The sequence below is a fragment of the Chenopodium album genome, chromosome 2 (assembly GCF_948465745.1).
Source record: "Chenopodium album chromosome 2, dcCheAlbu1.1, whole genome shotgun sequence".
NCBI lineage: Eukaryota > Viridiplantae > Streptophyta > Magnoliopsida > Caryophyllales > Amaranthaceae > Chenopodium > Chenopodium album.
The window spans coordinates 14,276,745-14,298,972 of NC_137835.1; the positions used below are offsets into that span (position 1 = coordinate 14,276,745).

The 22,228-nt window shown below is 33.0% G+C and overlaps 1 protein-coding gene across 1 annotated transcript; it reads right to left on the bottom strand.

Moving 5' to 3' along the window:
* Positions 1–7,121: 7,121 nt before the first annotated feature.
* Positions 7,122–13,578, bottom strand: LOC145596703 (transcription factor bHLH140-like). Its single transcript, XM_081652919.1, has 6 exons — positions 13,398–13,578; positions 13,105–13,229; positions 11,301–12,274; positions 8,635–9,241; positions 8,375–8,545; positions 7,122–7,704 (listed from the first exon to the last, which is right to left on the bottom strand). Exons 1-6 carry the CDS (start codon positions 13,444–13,446, stop codon positions 7,372–7,374), a joined length of 2,259 nt encoding a protein of 752 aa, XP_081509045.1. The 5' UTR covers positions 13,447–13,578; the 3' UTR covers positions 7,122–7,371.
* Between the last annotated feature and the right edge of the window lie 8,650 nt (positions 13,579–22,228).

Here is a 22,228-nt window from a genome sequence, read left to right on the forward strand (position 1 = left end):
TTAAATACAAACCTACCCTTTTGAGATCTGAATAATTCTTGAGCAATTCCAACCTTTGATTCGGATACACGAATTACAAATGTAGTTGTGTAAAACTTGGGGGGTGTGCGTCACTGGACACCTGTACCGATTGTGGCGAATTTCGCTTCTAAGTCAGTAAGTTCCAAACCACTGCACAACAGAAGGAGTTGAGGACATGTATATGATTCAAGTATGGCGATCAAATTTGTTCTAGGGAAGTTAGTTCTTGATTTGTGTATTATCATTCATGGGATCAACAATTATTTTTCCAACAATTTAGAAGTGAAATAGTATTTTATTATACTGTTGATATCTTGAATTTGAAGCAAGCGAATTTGACGATATATATTCAAGAACCCTAATTTTATTATGAGACTTTAGTATAGTCGGCAGATTATAATTTATGTATTCTCTGCAAATCGGATGAAATCTATGGAGGAAGACTCATCATAAGTTTATACAATAAGTTTATTTATTTCTCTTGCGATCAAAATCAAGATGGATCTTGTTTGTGTTCGGTGTGGAATATATTGGAAGTGCTTTCTCTGATATATATGTTAATCGGCTACACTATTCAGGACCTGTTCTGATTGACTAAATTGAGCTAAACTGAATATTTTATGAGAGAAGGAAATTAAGAATTGAATTGAACTGAACTTATTAGAACTGAACTGAACTGAAATAAGTCTAAAGAGAATAGGCCCTTAATTCTAGTAAGGAAATTTAATGGATTAGTGTCAGAGTATGAATTCTTGGATTTACAAGAGACAAACCCCACCAAAATTTCAAGCCTTAAGTGGTATTATGTGTGTGGTTAATTAATTTGCTTAAGTCAACTGTACGTAATGGTGGTTTGAGGTGTTGACGTAATACAGTAATAAAGTTCCTTGAATTGTACTCGTACAAAGTATTTCTTTTGTTAATAGGAAGATACAAAAGTCAAAGAACAAAAAGCACAAAATAATTTTGAAGATTACAATAAAATTAGTTCACATTTTGACTACTCCTACAATCCTACCAATTAAGAAATATTTTATCTTTTTCACATTTTGACTTTGACCCTATTCATTAATTTAAATCTACTATTTCGTACTTCGTAAGATTAGATTTTGTCATTTATAGTTACAATAAAACATAGTTGTGAGGGATTTTGATAAAACCGTCTTAAAATATATTTTCATAATAATAATTTTTTATAATTTTTGACTTATTAATAATTAACTAGGTATAATAATCATTAAAATTAAAATAGCATATTGGCGAATGTTTGTGTCAACTAATAAAAAACAAAGCAAGTAAGTATAAGCTAGCACTCCGTATTCACAAAGCATGAAATCAATCTCCCTTATAGTTATACATCATTTCGTTCCACAATAGTTAACATATTCAAATTTGATAATATGTTAATGCACTGGTAAAGTATGTTAATGAACCAATAATCAACTACGGATTAAGCTTTATAAATTAAATTAATTGAAGACAATTTCATAATGGAATATTTACTGTATTAATTAAGTTTTTATTACAAAATATATTGCATCTAGTCATACAACACCCATATTATAATTGAGTTGAAATTAACAAATACAAAATACATATTATATAAAATCAAATAAAATTTCATATTTAAGAATATCTGAGTATATACAAGTGTTGTATTATCAATCCGACAATTCTCCAAACCATCTAAGTCAAATAAATCCATATCGACAAATCAATTTTAGCTAGACTAATATTATTAACTCAATAAAATTAACAACTCATGCGTATATCCCAAAAACTTAATAAAATAAACAAACACAAACAAAACTTGTATTGATTGAACAACAAATCAATTAGTGTTTTAAGCAACCTATGTTTTAGGGTCTTAGCCTTTGTTCTATTCAGCTTAATTTCACTTAAGTTCAGTTAAGTTCCTAATTTCCTTCTCTCACAGACAATTCATTTCAGATCAGTTTAGTTCAGTTCAGTTCCAATCAGTTCAGTTTAGTTGTTTTCAGTAAATCGGAATACACCCTTAATCGCGGTATGATTTGTTTGGGTGGATCAATAATTTGGCACAAAAGAAGACCTAATTTAACAATCCTTATTGAACTATAAATTACGCATTAGTTTTAAAACACTGGTAATGAAATGTACTTCATACATGTTGTACGAAGTAGTTATTAAGGAAATAAGTAATGCAAAAAAGATAAAATAACAAATTATAATATGATAGATCATTTAATCAAGAAACAATGATTGTAATATAACACATCAATTAACGTATCGCTACATAAAATCAATCTTACATAAATCATACCAACTAATTAAGTGTACTCCTAAACAAGATCAACTATAATTAATTAGTACCAAGGATAATCTTCTACTCTAGTACCAAACAATGTGAGGGTACGTTTAGGACCAAGAATGGCAAAATTAATACGATTCTCCGATCGAAACGACGCGACTCAAATGTTATCCCCTATCTTCAACCCCTTATCCAATCTCAATTTGTTCCAATTGTGCTTCAAAACGTATCTATATGAACCCTTGTTGTAGTTCCATCGACTTAGATGCATATTGTACACGGACGACCCAATGATCACCTTCACGTCGATGTGAGCGTTCTTTTTAACACCAACTTTCTGTTCAAGAAATAAATCTTCACCACGGCTTAGAAACACTGGGACAACTTGCTTCTTAGGGAGTGATAATCGCGCTTGTTTACCATTCATGTCGGATTTTGTAAGCTTCTTGTCCAAGAGTATTTTAGCATCACTAATGTCTTTAAAATCCATATTATTGCTCTTGATGTGTTGACGCAATAACTCTAACAATGCACCATTATTGTTCTTACGAATTTTTTTTTTTTTTTTTAAATCAAGTAACAAGTAAATAATCAATCCATATTAACCTACAAAACCAAAAGCAGTTTTAATTTACGACATGTCGGCTAGTAATATACAAGTATAATCAGGCCCGTCTTTGGACATGTTTTTCTTCACAAACAGAGTAGGGCCCCCAAATATCAGGGGCCCATAATTTTTTCTAAAAAAATCATAACCTACCACCATTTCCAAACTAAAACCTAAAAATTCATCCTAAATCTTTGACTTTGCCTTTTAATTTTCAAAACAAAATTAAATTGATTATGAAGATATAATTGAGGATTTTGCGTCAAAAAATATTAGAAGGATGACACTTTTTAAATAAAATGTTTTTATTTGTTGTTTTATTGAATTACTATTAAACTTATTAGTAATATGAATATTTTAGCCCTATAGTAATTTGTAGTACTGTACTTAAAAAAAAAAAAAAAAAAAAAAACCATTTTATAATAATAATATTTTTAACCTTTTAAAATAGTCCTCTAAAAATTAAAGGGCCCAATTTTATTAGTTAGAACAGGGCCACCAATTGTCGGAGACGGCTTGAGTATAATTTTATTTTATTTTTTCAAAAATTGGAAGCAATAGTATTAATCTTTTTCATTTCTTATCATATCTTGCAAATGAATTTGTTTGGTCGAAGGATTTTTGTTTGCAAATTGTTTTCTCCGTCCCAAAATAATTGATACCGTTGGTTGTTTTTTATCATTAAGTTTGACCATCAAAATATATTATATGTAATGCGTAGTAATTTTTTATAAAAACTTGATGTTCCAATCCAATAATATACATTTAGGTTAAATCCAACCTATTTGTTTATAACATTTTACTTTATATAATATATTTTAAAAAAAAAAAAAGGTTAAAGTTGAGAAAAAAAGATAAGTCAAGTGTATCAATTATTCAAAGGAGGAGGGAGTATTCTAACATCCTTATTGATCATTTCATTTGTTCTAGTGCTTGTGTTTTTTTCCTTTAGTCACTTTTCAATGCAAAATTGTATTGGATAATTAAGATATCTCAACATATACTATCATAATATAAAAATTATTTAAGAAGTTTTCAAAACTAAAAATCGAAAAGAATAATCTAACAAAAACTCACTTGTTTGTGTTTAAATGAAGAAAAATCAATTAATTATAGATCCCATTCGCATTGGAATCTTGAAGAATCCAAATAAGAATAATGGGAAAATAAAAATGGAGGGCATATCAAAACATTTTAGAATCAGAAAGTTTTAGTGCAAAGTTTAATAATAACATTATATAACCATTATAACAATAAACTAAGGAATAGCAAAATATTACATACACCAATTAACGTTTCTCAACATATAAACATACATTTCACCAACTAATTAAACAAGATCAACATTAAGTCTTTAACATATACTCTACTTCTTTTTACTTCCAAGCACTCTTAGCTTTCATACATCACACCAAGTAGTTAATTTAGTACCAAGGATAATCTTCTACTCTATTCCCAAACAATGTGAGGGTACGTTTAGGACCAAGAATGACAAAATCAATACGATTCTCCGATCGAAACGAAACGACTCGAATGGTATCCCCTAGCTTCAACCCCTTGTCCGCTCTCAATTTGTTCCACTGGTGTGTCAATGCGTATCTATATGAACCGCCCTTGTCGTAGTTCCATCGACTAAGATGCATATTGTATACGGACGACCCCATGATGACCTTGACCTCAATGTGAGCATTCTTGTTAACACCAACTTTCTTTTCAAGAAAAGCCTCCTCATCACGGCTTAGGAATACCACCGGGACTATTTGGTTCTTAGGGAGTGACAATCGCGATTGTGTACCATTCAAATCGGATGATGTAAGCTGCCTATCCAATATTATTTTAGCGTCACTGATGTCTTGGAAATCTATATTATTGTTCTTGATATGTTGGCGCAATAGTTGTAGCAATGCACTACTATTACCACCAATAATAGGTTGATTACGGTTAACTCTAGGACGTTTCGAGGCATAAATTCGCTTTTTAGGAAGGGGTTTGTGAGCCTTCAAAGTGTCGTCGGGTTGATTAAGAATAGGAGTTTGTTGATTAGTAGACGAAAAAGCCGAGGCGTAGGTTCGTTTTTTAGGAGGAAGAAGATTGTTGGGAATCATACTTGATTGAGGTAAAGGAAGTAGGAGGAAGGGATAATGAGGGTTTAAGGATGGGTTTGGAGTAGAGATAATGAACGAATGCTGAATAATGTGTACGTAGAGTATATATAGGGGGAATGAATAGCTTAGCATGCACTAATTAGAATAGGATTAGGAAAATTTGATGTTTAAGATAGAGTTAATGAACTTGATGTACAAGTACTTTCCAAAATTAACTTACCAAAAGAAATTACTACGAGTAATAGATTTTGCGCGTAAACATCCATGGTACCAAATCCAAACGGCTATCTTTTTATAATCAAGTAATAATCTATCACTATCAATCAATTACATACTACTAAAAGCGAATCTAAAGACACACGTGTCAATGTATTATTAAAAAATTTCCCGCCAAAAATACCTTCTAAAAAAATTATTGTTACTTAAGGAAAATAAAAATTATATCTAAATTATGACATAATTTGTTTTATATAAAATATAAATCTTTTCCTAAAAGATTAATGTTTTTTAAATATTTTCTCTTGCATGCTTTTATTTTTAATATACTCTATATTTTTTAATACTCAAGTCATTATATTAAAAAATTTATAATAAAATTGTCAAAAATATTTAACAACCGTGCATTGCACGGGATTTAACCTAGTTCTCTACTAACCAATAATATTAACATTATGGAATTTAAATTTATATAATGCATCGTTAATAATCGGCTAGTAATAAATAATACAACCTCTGTTAATTTTTATGTGCAACTTTGGGGTATTATTTGTGAGATATGCACATAGTAATTCTTTTTTAGTCGGTTTAGTTAGCCCTGTTAACCACACAAAAAAAAAAAAAAAATAAAAAAAAAAAAAAAAAAACATTTAGTATATTCTAGGTTAAAACCCATGCAATTCACCATTTATATAAAACCTATTTTTAATTTGTACACTTTAAAAATAAATCGCTATTTTTTTTTTTTGAAAGAAGAAATAAATCGCTATTATGCATGAATATAAATACATATTACGTATATTTTGTAATTTTAAAATATTTTATTTTCATCAAAATTATTATATAGTATCTATTTATGTTGTACAATAAATTGATAGGTTTTAGTTGTAATATTTAAATTTAAAAAATGTTAAATATGATAACTCTCCAAAAAAAAAAAAAAAAAAAAAAAAACCCTGACATCAATCATTGCATTTAGGTGGAAATTTTTTTATTGAGATTGCAACACGTGGGTAATGTTGATGTCAGCAACTTCTATTTTAATAATAGTTAATAGATATACTGAATGTCTATATATAATATTTTAACATTAATAAAAATAAAATTTCTTCGCTTTTGATATTCAAATTCACATAATTTTTGTTCCTAGTTAAAGCTTCATTTTTATTAATATTTCGGTTTGTGTATTTCTCGTGTTGTTGCATCAAAGAAGTTTTCTACTGATAAACATCATTTTATGTTGTTACTTGTTACACCGTGTTTGATTATTACTCCCTTTTTTTTTTTTTTTTTTTTTTCAGGTTGAGGATATTAGATTATTTTGTGATTTAATTCAAATGTGTTGTATCTGACTGTGCAGGGGTGTTGTTCAGGAACTGTAGAAAGATTGCTCAGATCCTCTCATGCCATTTCCTTCTCTCCCTCCTCCAGATGTGGCCTTTCATTTAATGTGGCGCTACCAGCTCGAATAATTTCCAGAAATGGTAAGATAATGATATCCATAAGACCATAACATCCTTTTTATGTAACAATGGGTAGCATTAACCAAAACTACAAACTTTCTTGAATTACAGCAAATCAAGGACTCGTAGATAGCCCCAAAATTGCAGGCCTCCTCATCCGCTACGAACACAGCTGCCACTACAGCCTGCTCAGAGCACCATGTGGATCATCCAAAGCCACCATCACAAGTATCGAAAATCAAAGAATTGTCCCTGACTAGTGACCACTGCTTCTACTGCAGCCTTTCTACTCTACATGCACTACCCTCGGCCACATGCTACCTCCAAGAACTTGTCAATTACTTCGAATATAGATAGAAGAAAAGTTTAAAGGGAAGTAAAACCTGTGCAAGATTTATAAATTTATAGCCAAATTCAATTCACCAAACAGAAGTAAGATTTTTCTTGAAAGAAAATGTTTAAACTTCCAAGTTTTCATGTAAGATTTCCCTTAAAGAAAAAGATGTACAAAATGAGAGTGAGAAATCCGTGACTAGCCCATATACGCAACAAAATCACACTTCATGTGTGCAGCTATTTTCAATTCACTTAAGTCTGACAGCGTATTACTTTGAATAACTAACTAATTTACACAACAAAACCAAAACTAATGTACCAAAACTGCATTATCTATGAGTCTGCATCTACTTTAGTTAGTCCTTGTACAAGGCGGCCGTTTTGAAGTAGGGTGGCAGGGAAGGGAGCTTGACAATTGCTTATGTGTGATTTTAGACGAGGTATATTAGGGTGAGCGCTCTTACAGCGATGGCACCGCAGCTCTTTTGATAGAAGACCCTCATCTTGTATTGAGGGTTTCCCAAATTTCTCAACGTCCTCAATCACATCAACTACATCTCGGAAGAATTCAGTGTTAAAAGAGTTCCAATGCTTCTTGTTCTTCAAATGCTGCGAGTTGAAGTCCTGACTGATGACATGAAGATGCAGTTGCCTCATTGATGGAACCTGGTGTGCACAACAGAATATAGAACTTATTAGCCTGGTATTTGCGGGTCAGACACTTTGAGAGTGAGGGGTAAGGGATCCCCACCTCAAAGTGTCTCTAGTGGGGATTGAACCCCCAACCTCAAGGTTGGAAGGTGACAATCTTACCACTAGACCAAGCTTAGCTTGGTCTTCTTTTTACCAATTTGATGTTCTCTTTTTCTCATGAGAGTACCTGTATAACAGTATGTAAAGCAACTACTCCAAAACAAGAATTGCAAAAAATGTTTCCCCCCCCCCCCCCCCCCTTTTTTCGGGAAGCAATAATGCTTGTATTAACATGATAGCTATTAGCTAGGTACAAATAGATCTTGGGACCATTGAAATAAAATGTACCCCACCTTTTACAACACAAAACCTTATACAATAAAGCAAGAATGAGCCTTGTAACAGGTTTGACCAAGAGGCCCATTTTCTCCGCTGCTTAATAATATAGGGCTAGATTTAGTTCTTAATTACTTTCACACTTCAGTTAGCTCATGAGAGGCAAATTTTCATATAGATAGGTACAGAATATCACATCATGAATAATTTCAAGGACAACTCTAAGTATAGCAGCACTTTGTTTTCATTATCACAAACATCATGGAACAGGAATATAGAACATTAATGAGCACAGGAGACAACATACTGAGTGAAATCCAAGGCGGAAAATTAGCGATTCATCCTCCTGTAAGAACCTCTCAGTCCATTTCATGCCCACTTCCTGCATTGTTCTCAATAACTGAAGGTGTTCTTGGCACACATCTCCAAGGCCATCCAGACCATCCAAACGAGCAAGCACAAGAATGTGTATTTTTGCCTGTTAATAATTTGGTGTCCATTAACAAATTGAAGACAATGAGTACGAAAAACAGGGGCCAAGAAGAAATTATGAAGAGAGATTCTTACCTTTGGGTAAGCATCATTTAGTACAACGACGTCAGTCGTCGTATCTATAACAGTGCTCTTATGCTTCTCAGGATTCATTGCTATATTGTACAATGCTTGAGCCCAAGATGACCAAGCTTTAGATGCACTCTTTGACTTGTTCTGTTTCTCCTTCTCCTTCCCCAAAACATTGATACCAGATCCAACTTCATGCTCCAGTCCCTTGTTTTTCTTGCTTCTTTCTTCATCGTGTACAATCTCTCTCTTCATCTTTTGCTCAGAAGCATTCTCATTTCTCTGCCCTCTGTGGTCCTGCAGTTCAGACCTCTTAAGAATGGATGCAAAACCTTCAAAGAGTGATGAGTAAGCCTCACGAAGGATTTTACAGCCCTCATCATAGTCATTTTTCAGACAATTTGGTCTTTGGGGATTCATATTTGGTCCAACAACATGAATGACATGTGTCACTCCTTCCCTAATAAACAAAGGTGAATCAGCGGGGACAGGAATGACTACAGCCTTTCCTGGAGCAAGAGAATTGGCTCTTTTTTTGGTTGCAACCTCTAGACTTGGGCCTGCAGCACTAAATATGGCAGCGTTCACACCCCCACCTCCGGGCTTGAGTCGCCTGTAACATAAATGTTAAGTGATTAGGCACATGAAAATATTAATGTAGTCAGTGACATTTGCAATAACATTTTTAGAAAGGGCATGGAATTGGCTTAGACCCTGGATGAAGAGGACTAGAGAAGAGATGGACAACTAACAAAAACTTATGGTTACTCTCACAGTCACTTTGCTTCTCTGATGTGAGATAACTCACATGAAAGTTTAACATAAATAAGGTATGAGCTCAACAGTATGATAACTGATTAAGAATGTCAATATATCTATTAAAAAAAAATAATAATAATAATAATAATAATAATAAAATTAAAACGTAAAAAAAAAAACAAAAAAACATAAAAACAAAACACGCAAGGAAATGATAAGAAAATACAAAGTGACCAAATTCACCAATGTATACTCATTAAATAATTACTATCACAGCATCTAGCCAAGAAAATCAATTAAAAAAAGTACGCAACTCTTTCCTTGAATATGAATAACACATATAGATACCAAGTGAACGACTAGATAAGTCCGAATCAACCAATTTGTGGGTGAGGCACAGCAAGTAACCCTCTGACTATATAAAAAGTCACCTTTGCACAAATACATATAAAGTCAACCCTCAAACAACATAACAAGTCAGACTGGTCTCATATATATAACTGTACTACATAGGTACTCCATCTCACATGATGACATGAGCATTAAAAACCAAAACACAATCTCAGTCATCTTCAGAAGCAAGTCTAAGATAGCAATATGAATGTCAACCAAAATAGTCAAGCCATCAATTATTTTCCAAATTAATATTAATCACCTTTGTGTCTATCATGAACATCACATCCATGGATTTCAAAAATATAAGAACAAGTAATCAGACAAGCACTTGGGTACAGATTATCGAGTACAGAGTCTTTTCAGCCATAGCAACAAAAGATATCCACGTAGGAAAGCTGTAATTGCATCAAGCTAGCTACAAACTACCTTGGAAAATCCTATTCTAGGGAAATGAATAGGGGACAAAGAGAGAATGTTTTTGGACCACAAAGGATGGGATATCTAACAAAAATGCAATAGTCACATGGTGCAAGACTCAAAATATCTAGAAAAAATCATATTGAAATACAAGAGCAATCTTTTGAATCCAAATAAATGGAACTTCATTCCTTATTGGACAGTCAGCATACAAGGCTCCAGGCAACCCAGGACAACATGAGGGAATCATATGTATCCAGCCTGACTCCAACCTTTGTACAGAGAGAATTCCCACGACTTGAGCTCCTAACCTCCAAGAGATTATCATAAGTCATAACCTAAAAACTGTCGAAATTGTCATCCTAAGTAACCAATACATTGACAAGCTACAAAATTTCAAGCCTAAGATGCTGAATTATGCTAGTATGCTACAGATAGAATTAAGAAAAAAGCTAAGCCAAAACTTAAAACCAAGTAAAGGATGGTCATGACACAGGGGTGGGGGAGGCTAGATGTAATTATGTAAATAACACGTTATTAAAGATAATAGTGCTTAACATACATCTATGGCTTTCAACTCTTTGTACTTTATCAATCTTTTTCCATATAGCTAGAAATTGAGGGTCATAGGTTCATACACTCATACTTGCTAATACAAGCAAGTCTGGGAAATGCTGCTAGATTGAGAGAAGTATGCCCATCCTAATATCGCTGATAATACTATGCTAGAGAAGTAACGCTTGACTATATGTAGCAGCAGCAAGATGCAAGCATACACAAAGACAAAGCTTGCTCAAGCTTTACATTTTAAAGATACAAATCCAAAGTAAGCACTATTGTAAAGGTATAAATAGGAGCACCATATATCTCACTACACACAGCATTATTCAAACAGCCTTTAGATTCCATACCCTTGAACCCTGCAGGTTGCAGAGCACTTGCATGAAAATAGTGTGTTTGATCCTTTTTACCCCAAATTCAGAACTTATTCTTAGAACTTATCAGGAATAATGTTTCCAGAGATGGCATCTTCAACAATATTGACAGTTTGGTCAACATAAAGCTCACAAATGGTGAACAACTAAGATAAAGATGCTTACCAATTAGCAGCATTGGCAATGACATTGCAGCGTAAGCCTCCTTTAGAATACAGACAAGTAATATCTCCCACAAATGTGGAGAATTTTTCAGGATTGATGTTTCTTTGTACAGCTTTAGACTTGACCAAAGACAAAATCTTTGATCTATGAGTCAAATCCACCAAGACAAGTCTAGCATTCTTCAACTTATTCATATATTCCTCTACTTTATCAAGAATAATATCAGATGCCTTATCTTGGTCAAACTGAAAGTCTGCGGTTGAAATTGAAGGGAAAGCCAGGGTGGCAGATATGTCCAAGGAAGAAGATTCCTCCTTGGCATTTGTCAAATCCGCAGGATCAGAAACAGACTCCAGTGCCAAATGATGTTTGTGCTCCTCATTACTGGCCCCTTCAAAGGCATCAGGTTTGGATCCTTCACTACAGATTTGTGATTCTTTCACTGATTTACTAGAGAAAGAGCTCTGGGTCATACTTGAAACAGAACCCAAACTAGGAGGGTCAGCTTTTTTCAAAAACTTCATTATACCAACCTGGACCTTAGCATCTGGGTTCTTCTGACCAAAGCAGCCTGAGGGGAGAGTATCCTGTGCACTAAGTCTGCTATAGGTTGTAAAAGCATCATCTACATCACTCTCACTGTGGCAGATGGTGATCCGAGAAAATCCTTCACTCAGCTGTGGCAATTCCTTCTTCTGAAGCATTCTATTCACAACTGCAGCAGCTCTTCCACCCTGCAAATTCCCTTCATGCCCTGAGCGTTTGACAGACCGTGAGATACAGAGCTTAGCAGGCAAATCTAGCACCACAGCATGCACATCTACTTCATGACTGCCAAGCTTCACAAATTCAGCACGCTGTTCTTTATCCAGGTTGCATCTGTCGATGAATACACTTTTTTTGTCTTTCAGAGCAACAACTGCAGTGCTTATACACTGAGCTTTGGTTCCAGCTTTACCCTTATTAATATTGTCCTGCAAATGAGATCAACCAAACAGCAGAACTTCTTATTCAGAAGTCAGTCACAGCCAAAGCAATGTTCTTCCAACCTAAAAAAATGTATGATAACTTCTTGGTAAGTTACGTTCTGATGGGCTACTAAGTTCATATAAATTCTGATACAAGCTAGTAAGTTCAATCCAAACCTTAAATAGTTCAAATAAGTTTCAAATTAGATCTGATAAGTTCGTGATTTTAAAGGGGAAAGAGCATATCCTAAGATAGATATCAGAGATTTTAGTCAAATTACAGGATATACATCAGTGAAGGTAATTGCGAGTTGGTATAAACTACAAAGTATCAACTAACAACTCATTCAAAATTTTAATTCAATAATAAAAAGTCAGTATGAATACATGATATATTTACTATGTTGAATTACTGATGCTCTTGGAGCATAAGGTGCCAGTATCCATCATTACAACCTACACTTTAAATATATGGACGAAACTCGGCAGCAAACACACGGGTAGAAGGTTGTTTAGCAAACACATAGTAGATTAGTAGCATACTACTTGGTAGCATATTGTCAAAACTATATTGTAGAACTAACAAATCATGCTATTAAACACAAGGCAATAACTAACATTTCAATATCATCGACGATAATAGTTTCACGTCTGTCAATACACATCTTATAACATCAAGCTGTCACAGGCGTATGTGTGCATAGTGTAAAATTTCAACGTTGCAATTAAAAATATATCTAAAACACCAAAAACCCTTAAAAATATTGAACCAACATAACATAAGAATAAGCAAAGAATTCTTGCAATTTGTAGTTTCAATTAGAGAAAAAATAAACCTGGCAGATTCGGGCCCAGCGACGAGAAGAGGCGCCCATGACAAGGTCACAGAAGGTGGACTTGCCGCTGCCTGGTGCACCCACCATTAATACGATCAAAACCTTTCCATTTTCTGCTTCATTTGCTGAACCATTAAAACCCCATTTCAATTTCATCCACAAAATTGAAGAATTGAATGTCAGTGCAAAAATTAACAAAATTATTCATTGGTAGGGTAATTGTATAAGCTAATTATATAAACAAATTTTCGACAAAATAATTAGAATAAAAGAAGACAAAAATTGGGGATTACCTTTACTCGGGTCAGGGTTGAAATCATCAACTTCCATTTCTTTCTCCATTGTTGTAAGTTGTAACTTAGAACTCCTTTAACTTAATTAATGGAGACATCGATAAATGTTCTTCAGTTTTCTTTTGCCTTTAATTTTTTTTTTTTTCTATTGAAAATTGTTCCATGTATCCCTGGTTTAGAAAAGTGCAACGAAAAGGGTACCCATGGACTCCCCACATAGACAAAGATTTCTATTGGTTAAAAGAAGTTGACCCACTTGATTCCACGTGAATAGTTTTGAAAATTCCTTTGAAAATTTTGCTAAAAAGAGATTTTGAATTTTGAATTGTAAATTTGACTTTAATTGTGCTTTTTTTGGTGAATGACGTTGGAGTATTTGCAAGAATACATCACAGAGGGCCAACAACGGCGGCTTTAAGGTGAGGGGCGAGGACGGCGGCTTTAAGGGGAGGGGCAAGGACTAGGGGTGAGCAAAAATTTCGGGTACCCGGAATTGGAACCTGAACCGGTTAAGGACCGGCGGGTCCGGAACCGGAATTGGACCCGGTGGTTCCAATTCCGGGTAATAAATTAAGAACCCGGTTATTACCAATTCCAATTCTATTTCTCAACTTTTTGGAACCGGAACCGGTTGGGTACCCGGTTACCTTATATATGCTAAACTAAATAAATTTTAAGTAATAAAAATATGTTGAATGTATCTAATTTATGCCTTAAACAAGTATTATTAATACCTAACATAAATACAAATTGATTAATGCACATATAAATATAAGTATTAAACGCTAAAATTGAACCTAACTAAAATAAGAATTATAATTTGTATTATATTTTAACAATTACATACATAAGTGGGTACCCGGAATCGGAACCGGTACCCGGTGGTTCCAATACCAATTCCTAAATTTTAGGACCCGGTTGAACCAATTCCAATTCCGGATTTGAATTTTAGGACCCGGTTCCAACCAATTCCAAGTCCGGGTCCTAAAATTTTAACCGGGTACCCGGTTTACTCACTCCTAGCAAGGACGGTGGCTTTAAGGTGAGAGTTTATGATGGTGGCTTTAAGGTGATTAACTGATGAGTAAGGTGGTTGGGGAAAGGAAGGATTGATGGTTGAGTAAGTGGTTGGGGAAAGGAAGGGCCGATGGTCGGCATATTCAGAGAGTGATGTTGTTTAGAGTATGAAACAACGGTTGGCAAAATCAGAGGGTTATGTGGTCCATACGATGGTCGAAAACAATGAAGGCTGAAATCAAAGGCAAACTGCGTCAGGTGAGTGAGCGAAAGAGACACCGGAGACCATTGTTGTAGTATTGAAATTGTTACGTAAATATTTTGTAATTCATCATCCGTATTATTTTAGTTTCAACAATAATTGTTTTAGTATTATTTGTATAATATTAATATTAAAAATGAGTGTTTTGTTAACAATTCATATCAAATTCTTAGTTGTGGACTTGTGGTATAGTATGGACATAAATATCACAAAATGTTATAAATATGAAAAACATGTTTGTTGGTGAATATTTCCCTGAAATTCTTAGTTGTGGTTACATAATATGTGATTTTCAACTTGAAAAGAGTTTGTGAATTTAGATAAGTTAATTGTTGTAGAACTTTTAGAAGATGAGTTCTCATAACTATAGTAATTGAAAACATTTGAGAAGAAATAGTGGGTATGTGATTGTTGGTGAATTGGTGAAGTGAGTTGATGTAGTACATATAAATGGAAGAAGTGTTACCATTATGATGGTTTCAAAACTTGTATTATTGATGTTAGATAGAAAAATTAGTATGAAAACATGAATATTATAAGGTAAATACGAATTTGCAAATGGGTTGTTGATGTCGGTTTGGGTGGGTCTCGGGTGGCGTTTATGAAGGGTTGATAAAGGGGTTGTGGGAAAAAAGGCGTGTGTAGTGCTCGACCACCGGTATGGAGGAATATTAAAGGGTCAAGGGTAAGGGAGGTGGTCAGTTTGGTGGTTGGCGGTGGATGAGGGCTTCCATGTAGTGGGGGTGGGTGGTCATTTAAGTTTATAATAATATTTAAATACAATTAATTAATAATAAGTACAATTAAGTGTGTTGTATGTCATCTGATTTATTTGAATATAAGTATTTTCAAAATTTAGCTTATTGCTGAAAATATTTACAAAATTAATTACTAAGAAGACTGCGGTTGCACATTATTATGAATAAATATCAATTTTGCATGACTCTATTATCTAGCAAGGAAAATTGTTTAGTTAAGTTATTTAAGTGTTGTCTTAAACTCTAATGGAGAAATCTAAGCTAAACATTATTTGTAAAATTTTTAAAAAAAAAAAAAAAAAAAAAAAAAAAAAAAAAAAAAAAGGGTTTTCACCATATGTCCTTGAGTTTTTTGTTTATTCACCATATACCCCTAAACTTTTTAAAATTCATCATATACCCTTGAGTTTTCACAAAAATACACCATATACCCTTGATGACTAATGATTGTTAATTTTGTCAATTATTACAGTTAATTATGAATCAAACCACCCTAAATACATTCACTAACTCCTGAAACCACAACATTCCTTTTCCCACCCCCAAAACCACCCTAAATTTTCTTTTTTCGTCCTCAAAATCAATCATGCAGATATGGTTATGGAGATATGTAGTGGTTTTAGGGGCTTGAAAAAAGGAGAAGAGTTATTTTGGGATGAGGGGAGGAGATCTAAGGTGGATTCGAGATATAATTAACCAAATTCCACTCATCTTTTTTTATGAAGGGTATATAGTGAATTTCTGTATCAACTTAGGGGTATAAGGTGAATTTAAAAATATTCATGGGTATATGGTGAATAAACAAAAAACTCAGGGGTATGTGGTGAAAAAAAAAAAAAAAAAAAAAAAAAACCATGATTAATGTCTAAATTTGTGTGTCGATATATTGCTCGGTTAAGATGTTGGTGAATATTTTGGCCCTTAATAATCCAATTTGAGGTGAAATTTGTAAAGTAAAGTTATATCTTAAACGACTCATTTTGTGTGACAAAATATGTCTTGGTACAAGCATGTTTGTTTACTATCAAGCAAATCGATGTGTTTTTAAAATAATTTTTTCCCAATTTATTCGTGACCTCAAATTTAACTAAATATAACCTTAATATTTTTCTTTATCTCATTTGATTTGGCCTTAATTTTTAATCATATTTGAAATAAGTAAAAATAAAATGAACTAAACATGGCCTTATCATGAAATATTCCCTACATTTCGTAGTAATGATCGCACCACTTTTCTTTTACACCTGTTTAATAATAATTGCAACACTTTCTGTTTTAGTAAAGATAAAGACTCAGATCACTATTATTTTATTGTTTCACACTCTCACTATCCCCACTTAAATAAATATTTTATAATTTTTGTTCCTTAGCTTATTATCTTCACTGATACAACAAATTTTTAAAAGCATCTAGTTCGCATTAGTTTATTATGGACCACTAATATTAAAGACACTATAACCATTTTATAAATAGAAAGTTGGTCACTATGTTATGATATATACATATACATATAAATATACAAACGTATATGTGCGTGTGTGTGTGTATGTCATTATGAATAATAAAGGTCACCATATTAAACTAGGAAAACTATGTACTGTCCAACATTGTTGAAGCTTAAAGGTTTTGATGATGATGAACTTAAACTAAAGCAAACTCAATTAATAAAGGTTTATAAGTGTTTGATTAGTACAGGTGAAGTTGACCTTGGAGGTGCAAGAGTAACTTAAGCTAAGAAGACATGAAGAGACCTTTGAAGAAAAGTCAAACAATATAGAAGAAGAGTTCTCTAACAAGAACTGAGTTCCTTAACAGGAATGGTTTCTAACAGGAACTTTGAGGATGCGAGCTAAAGACAGTAAGTTCTGGAAGGAACTTAGTCTGCGAAGTTCCAGTTGAAGACTGAAGAACGAATGACAGCAGGAACTTGGTCTTGGTCTGCGTGAAGCCCAAGTAATTCAGTATTACAGAAACGCGGCACATCAATATCAATTTTGTTAAGATTTTATCTTCTATATTTATTGTTAATTATGTTAAGTAGATATGCACGAAACTTATTAGAAGCATGACAAGATAATTGGCAAATTTAATTAAACGGAGAAAGATAAAAGAAAGATTTTAAGAAAAGATTTTCGAGATAATTTGTTTCTTAAAATCTGGTTTTAACAAAAGATTTTATTCGTCTTGCTATGACTTATCTTATCTTATTTTTCGAAAAGATTTCCTCTTAGAAGATTTACATAAAAGTTCATTTTGTGATTTATGCTAAATTAACTTATTTATCTTTTGAAAAACCCTACTTGCTATATGAGTTAATCTTGTATAAATAGTAGAGATCACATTTTCATAAGTTTTTGTGAGTTTTGCGTGAAGAAATCTCTGAGCTTAATTTGTGTAAGTTTGCCAAGCTTTAATCTTGTCATATTAGTTTCGGGTTTCGTACATTGCTTGCCTAACATATTCTAGGTGTTATATTTTCTGTAATTGGTTAGGTTATTGGGTGTGTGTGTGTGTGTGTTTGAAATTTATATTGCGTACGGGTAAGATAGCTTTGAGTGAAAAAGCTGTGAAAGAGTACTGTGAGAGTACGAGAGAATTCAAGTTGGGAACTTGAGTTGGGTAGGATAGAGACCTATTGTGTAGCAGGTTCAATTTGGAACTTGTGAGTAAAGGTCTGTCATATAATAGGTTTGTAGTAACTTGGTGTTTGCCCTATTATAGTGGATTGGTTTTTATCTGGAAATCCCTTAATTAGAAGGGTCGAGGTTTTACTTCCAGTTGGGCCCTGGAAGGTTTCCTCGTAAAATCCTGTGTGTGTCGCTAAGTTCCTATTTATTTTGTTTTATAATTTGCAAAAGTAGCCACGCACTAGGAACTCACCTACAATTCACCCCCCTCTTGTAGTGTTCGTTTCAACTAACAAACATAACGTGGGCTTATACGTGCATATTTTAGGTTAACAATAATATAAAGTCACATAAGTTTTAATAATGGTTACCATGTTAAATTTAGGGTCACTATGTTCAACAATATGTCAGTAGAGCATGTATGGACTTTGGTCCACAATAATTTTATTGTGAATTATGTCCACACGGGTTTTTTCTCACTTATACTTCTTTTTTAACTTTTATTATTATTTTTCTCTTTCCTCATAACAATTAAATATATCTCCACTAACTATACTTTATAAAATTCATCTTATGATACCTATCATATAAATTTTATCCTATGATACCTATCTTATAATTATTTAATAATCCCTATTCTGCTTACATATTTTTATACTTCGTATTATATTCAATTCAATTTAAATGTATGTGCCGGTCAAAGTGTAATACTTATACCCTCACTTAAATCTCAATATGTTAACGATAATGAAATTACCTAGATTAATGTACATATAAGGTCAATGTTTGGACAAACCAGACAATTACATCTGATTAGATATGAAAAATTAAGTTCTTATAAAATTAGATTAGCAAATGAAAGATAAATTGTATAGGGATACCGCTTAAAAATGGAAGGAGTATAAAATTTGGTAATAAAACTATGCATTGCACGAGATTTAAGCTAGTTATTTCTCTAACTTTGAATCTTAAGACCTAAAATGACCCCAAAAATCTGAGCAATTTTCTTGGCACACATTGAAAAGATTTTGAGCACGAAAATCGAGGCAATAATTACAATGTAAAGTAGAATTGATTATTGGACAACTGTGATTTATTAAAGTAATTTACCAATTTACGTTGCGTTTTGTTCACCTTCTATAAATATACTAAAATAACAATCGCTGACATCATCACTTTTAAAATTGTACACGTGTCAAGCTGTTGTTAAAATTTTTCCCGCCTAAATCATTGCTAACATCATATGTTTGTTTATTTTTTTTTACCTTAATTATTACAATTTTTTTAAGACAATTATTATTATTATTATTATTATTATTATTATTATTATTATTATTATTATTATTATTATTATTATTATTATTATTATTATTATTATTATTATTATTATTATTATTATTATTATTATTATTATTATTATACTCCATATTTTATATTATGAATTTATGAGTGACTATCTGACTTCAAAATATAATTACTCTTGGTTAAAGAGTACTCTGTAATACATAATTTGCTTAAGTTTTTACTCTTATTCAAAATTAATAAGATCTAAATATCATTACAAATGACAATTAATGGTTATGTTTTTATAGTTTATTTTATATGAGGGACATATATAAAATATATACTTCCTCCGTTCTATTATTATTGCACCACTTGCCTTTTTAGGAAGTTTCACAAATATTGCACCATTTCCTTTTTAGGAAAAAAATTATTTGTGTTTACACTACAAATACCCAACATACCCTTACTTTTTACACTTACTTTTTAGTTTATCAATATATCACATGGGCAATTTTGTATTTTTACCTTTCTCTCTCTTACTTTTTTCCACTACCAAAATATTTGCACCCAACCCCTATGATGCAATAATAAAAAAAAACGGAGGAAGTATTTATTTCAATAAATTTTTTTATGTTGTGCATTGCACGGGACTTATCTAGTTATTAAATAAGTTTTAGGTCTAATAAATTCATATATTGAATTTAATAACTTCTAATAAATTTTAGTCCAATTAAATAATGTGTCGTAAATTATTATTATAATTTTAATTTTCTTCGATCAATTTTGATTTATTATGTACTCCCTCCGTTCCTAAATTAAAAGCCTCTTTCTCTTTATTATGTGAGTAATAAATGCTAGAAAGAGGCTATGTATTCCTGTAGACACCTAAAAATGTCTCCCCAAAACCAAACCCGATGATGAACAACCTTTCACCGCCACTATTGGTCGGGTTTAGTATTTAATCCCGAGAGTGCTTAAAAAATCGTATTTTATTAAATTCATATTTTTGAACAGTCCATGGATTAGTCTTGATGTTTGGTAAAAACATAGTTTTAATTTCAGCCCAAACTTATTAATTAATTTTAAGCCCAAACCTTTTTTTATTTTATTGTTTTATTATTTATTTTTGGCCCAAACCTTTTATTTAATTATTTTCTTATTTTAGCCCGAATAATAAAAAGTCAGAAAAGGCCCGAAATTGTCAATCGGCACTTAAAATGCCGAAGGAAATTAGGGTTAAAAATGTATTTAAACGGAAAAACAGGCAGGAATTTCCCGCGCCACGGCAGGTACCTACCGTGTCACGGGAATCCTTCCCGTCTGACGGTGGGATTTTCCGTGACACGGGAGGTCTGCCGTGAAACGGGACATTCCGTGTCTTTTCCGCGTAAACCCTTGACGCGTTTTCTATCCCGTTTTCTGAAAATTTCCCGCGTCACATCAAAAATGTACCGTGTCACGGGAAAGTGTACCGTCTGACGGTGGAGCTTCCTGTGTCACGGTACAGTTTGACCGTGTCACGGGATACTTTTTTAGGGTTTTTATAATTTTAGGGTTCCGTGTGCTCCCTCAGCACATTTTCCCTATAAATACCCCCTCATTTCTGATGTACGGGGCACCGAGTAATTCTCTGATTTAATTTTCTCTCTTCTATGCTTTAGCCTAAACACTAGCCTACCCTTTTCACTTCAAAATTCCTTCTTCAAGTACTCAAAGGATTCCATACTTTACTCGTGGTTCTATCCTTAAGCCAAGGCGTGAAAGGTAGAATTGTTTGAGGGTTTGGCCCCAAAATCAACTTTACTTTATTTAATTTAATTTAATCGTCGTTTTATTATTTCCTTGAAGTTACTAACTCGTTTATTATTTTGTAGTTGCAAACAAACAGAATCAAAGTAAGGATCATGCTCCTTTTATTTTTATTATTTTTCTAACGATTTTATGTTGTTGGAATTGTGATTAATTGGTTTTAATATTAATGTTATTCTATTATTGATCACCATAATGCATGTTTAAAGGGAATATGTTATTGAAAATCACGCCTAATAAGATAATTTGGACAACCGTTTTAGGATCCTTTTAATCTTATTATTAATTGAAGTGATCACCAATATTTTAGAATTATGTGTGCATTAATATTAAACCAATTTAGTTAAATAATAGTTTGGAGCGAATTGAATTATTGTTTGTATGCCTTTGAGATTACAGGAATGCTTTTCAATATAAGAATCGAGTAGAGGCCAATACGGGCGAATGTGACTCCATGACTCACTTCGTACCATCATCCCCGATCCTCTTTTCGTGGTTCCGAACCATATGGAGTTAGTAATCTCATGGATTATGAATGGGGTGTAACCTTCACGGGTCAATCGTTGTTGCCTATCGTTGTCCCTTTATTCGTGGTTGCCTTAAATGATCCGTGAACGGTTTACAAGTTCCTTAAAAACTTGTTGGCGGCTCCCTACTTTATTTGTCCCTAATCGTTGTCCCTAATCGTAATGTCAATTCCCACTTCCTATGAGTGCCAAGCATATTCACAACATGCTTTTATGTAGGCGCACTTCGAACGACGCCTACAATTTGGCGACTCCACTGGGGAGGATTCTTAATTATTTATCGATTTGAGTGATCGGTATTTAATTAAGATGAGTGGATGAGACTTGAAAGATTCTTGAAAAAAATATTCATGTGATTAATTTGGCATTTTTGCATCTGCATAGACGTTTTAACGTCGCATTCAGGTCTGTCCCGTAAGAAAAATTGGATAACTTGGTTGCGCGCGAAGGAAAATAGGGCACCAATCAGATCTTCTGACTGCCGTGCCACGGCAGAATCTGCCATGTCACGGTACAGTGCACCGTCTGACGGTGCACAGTACCGTGA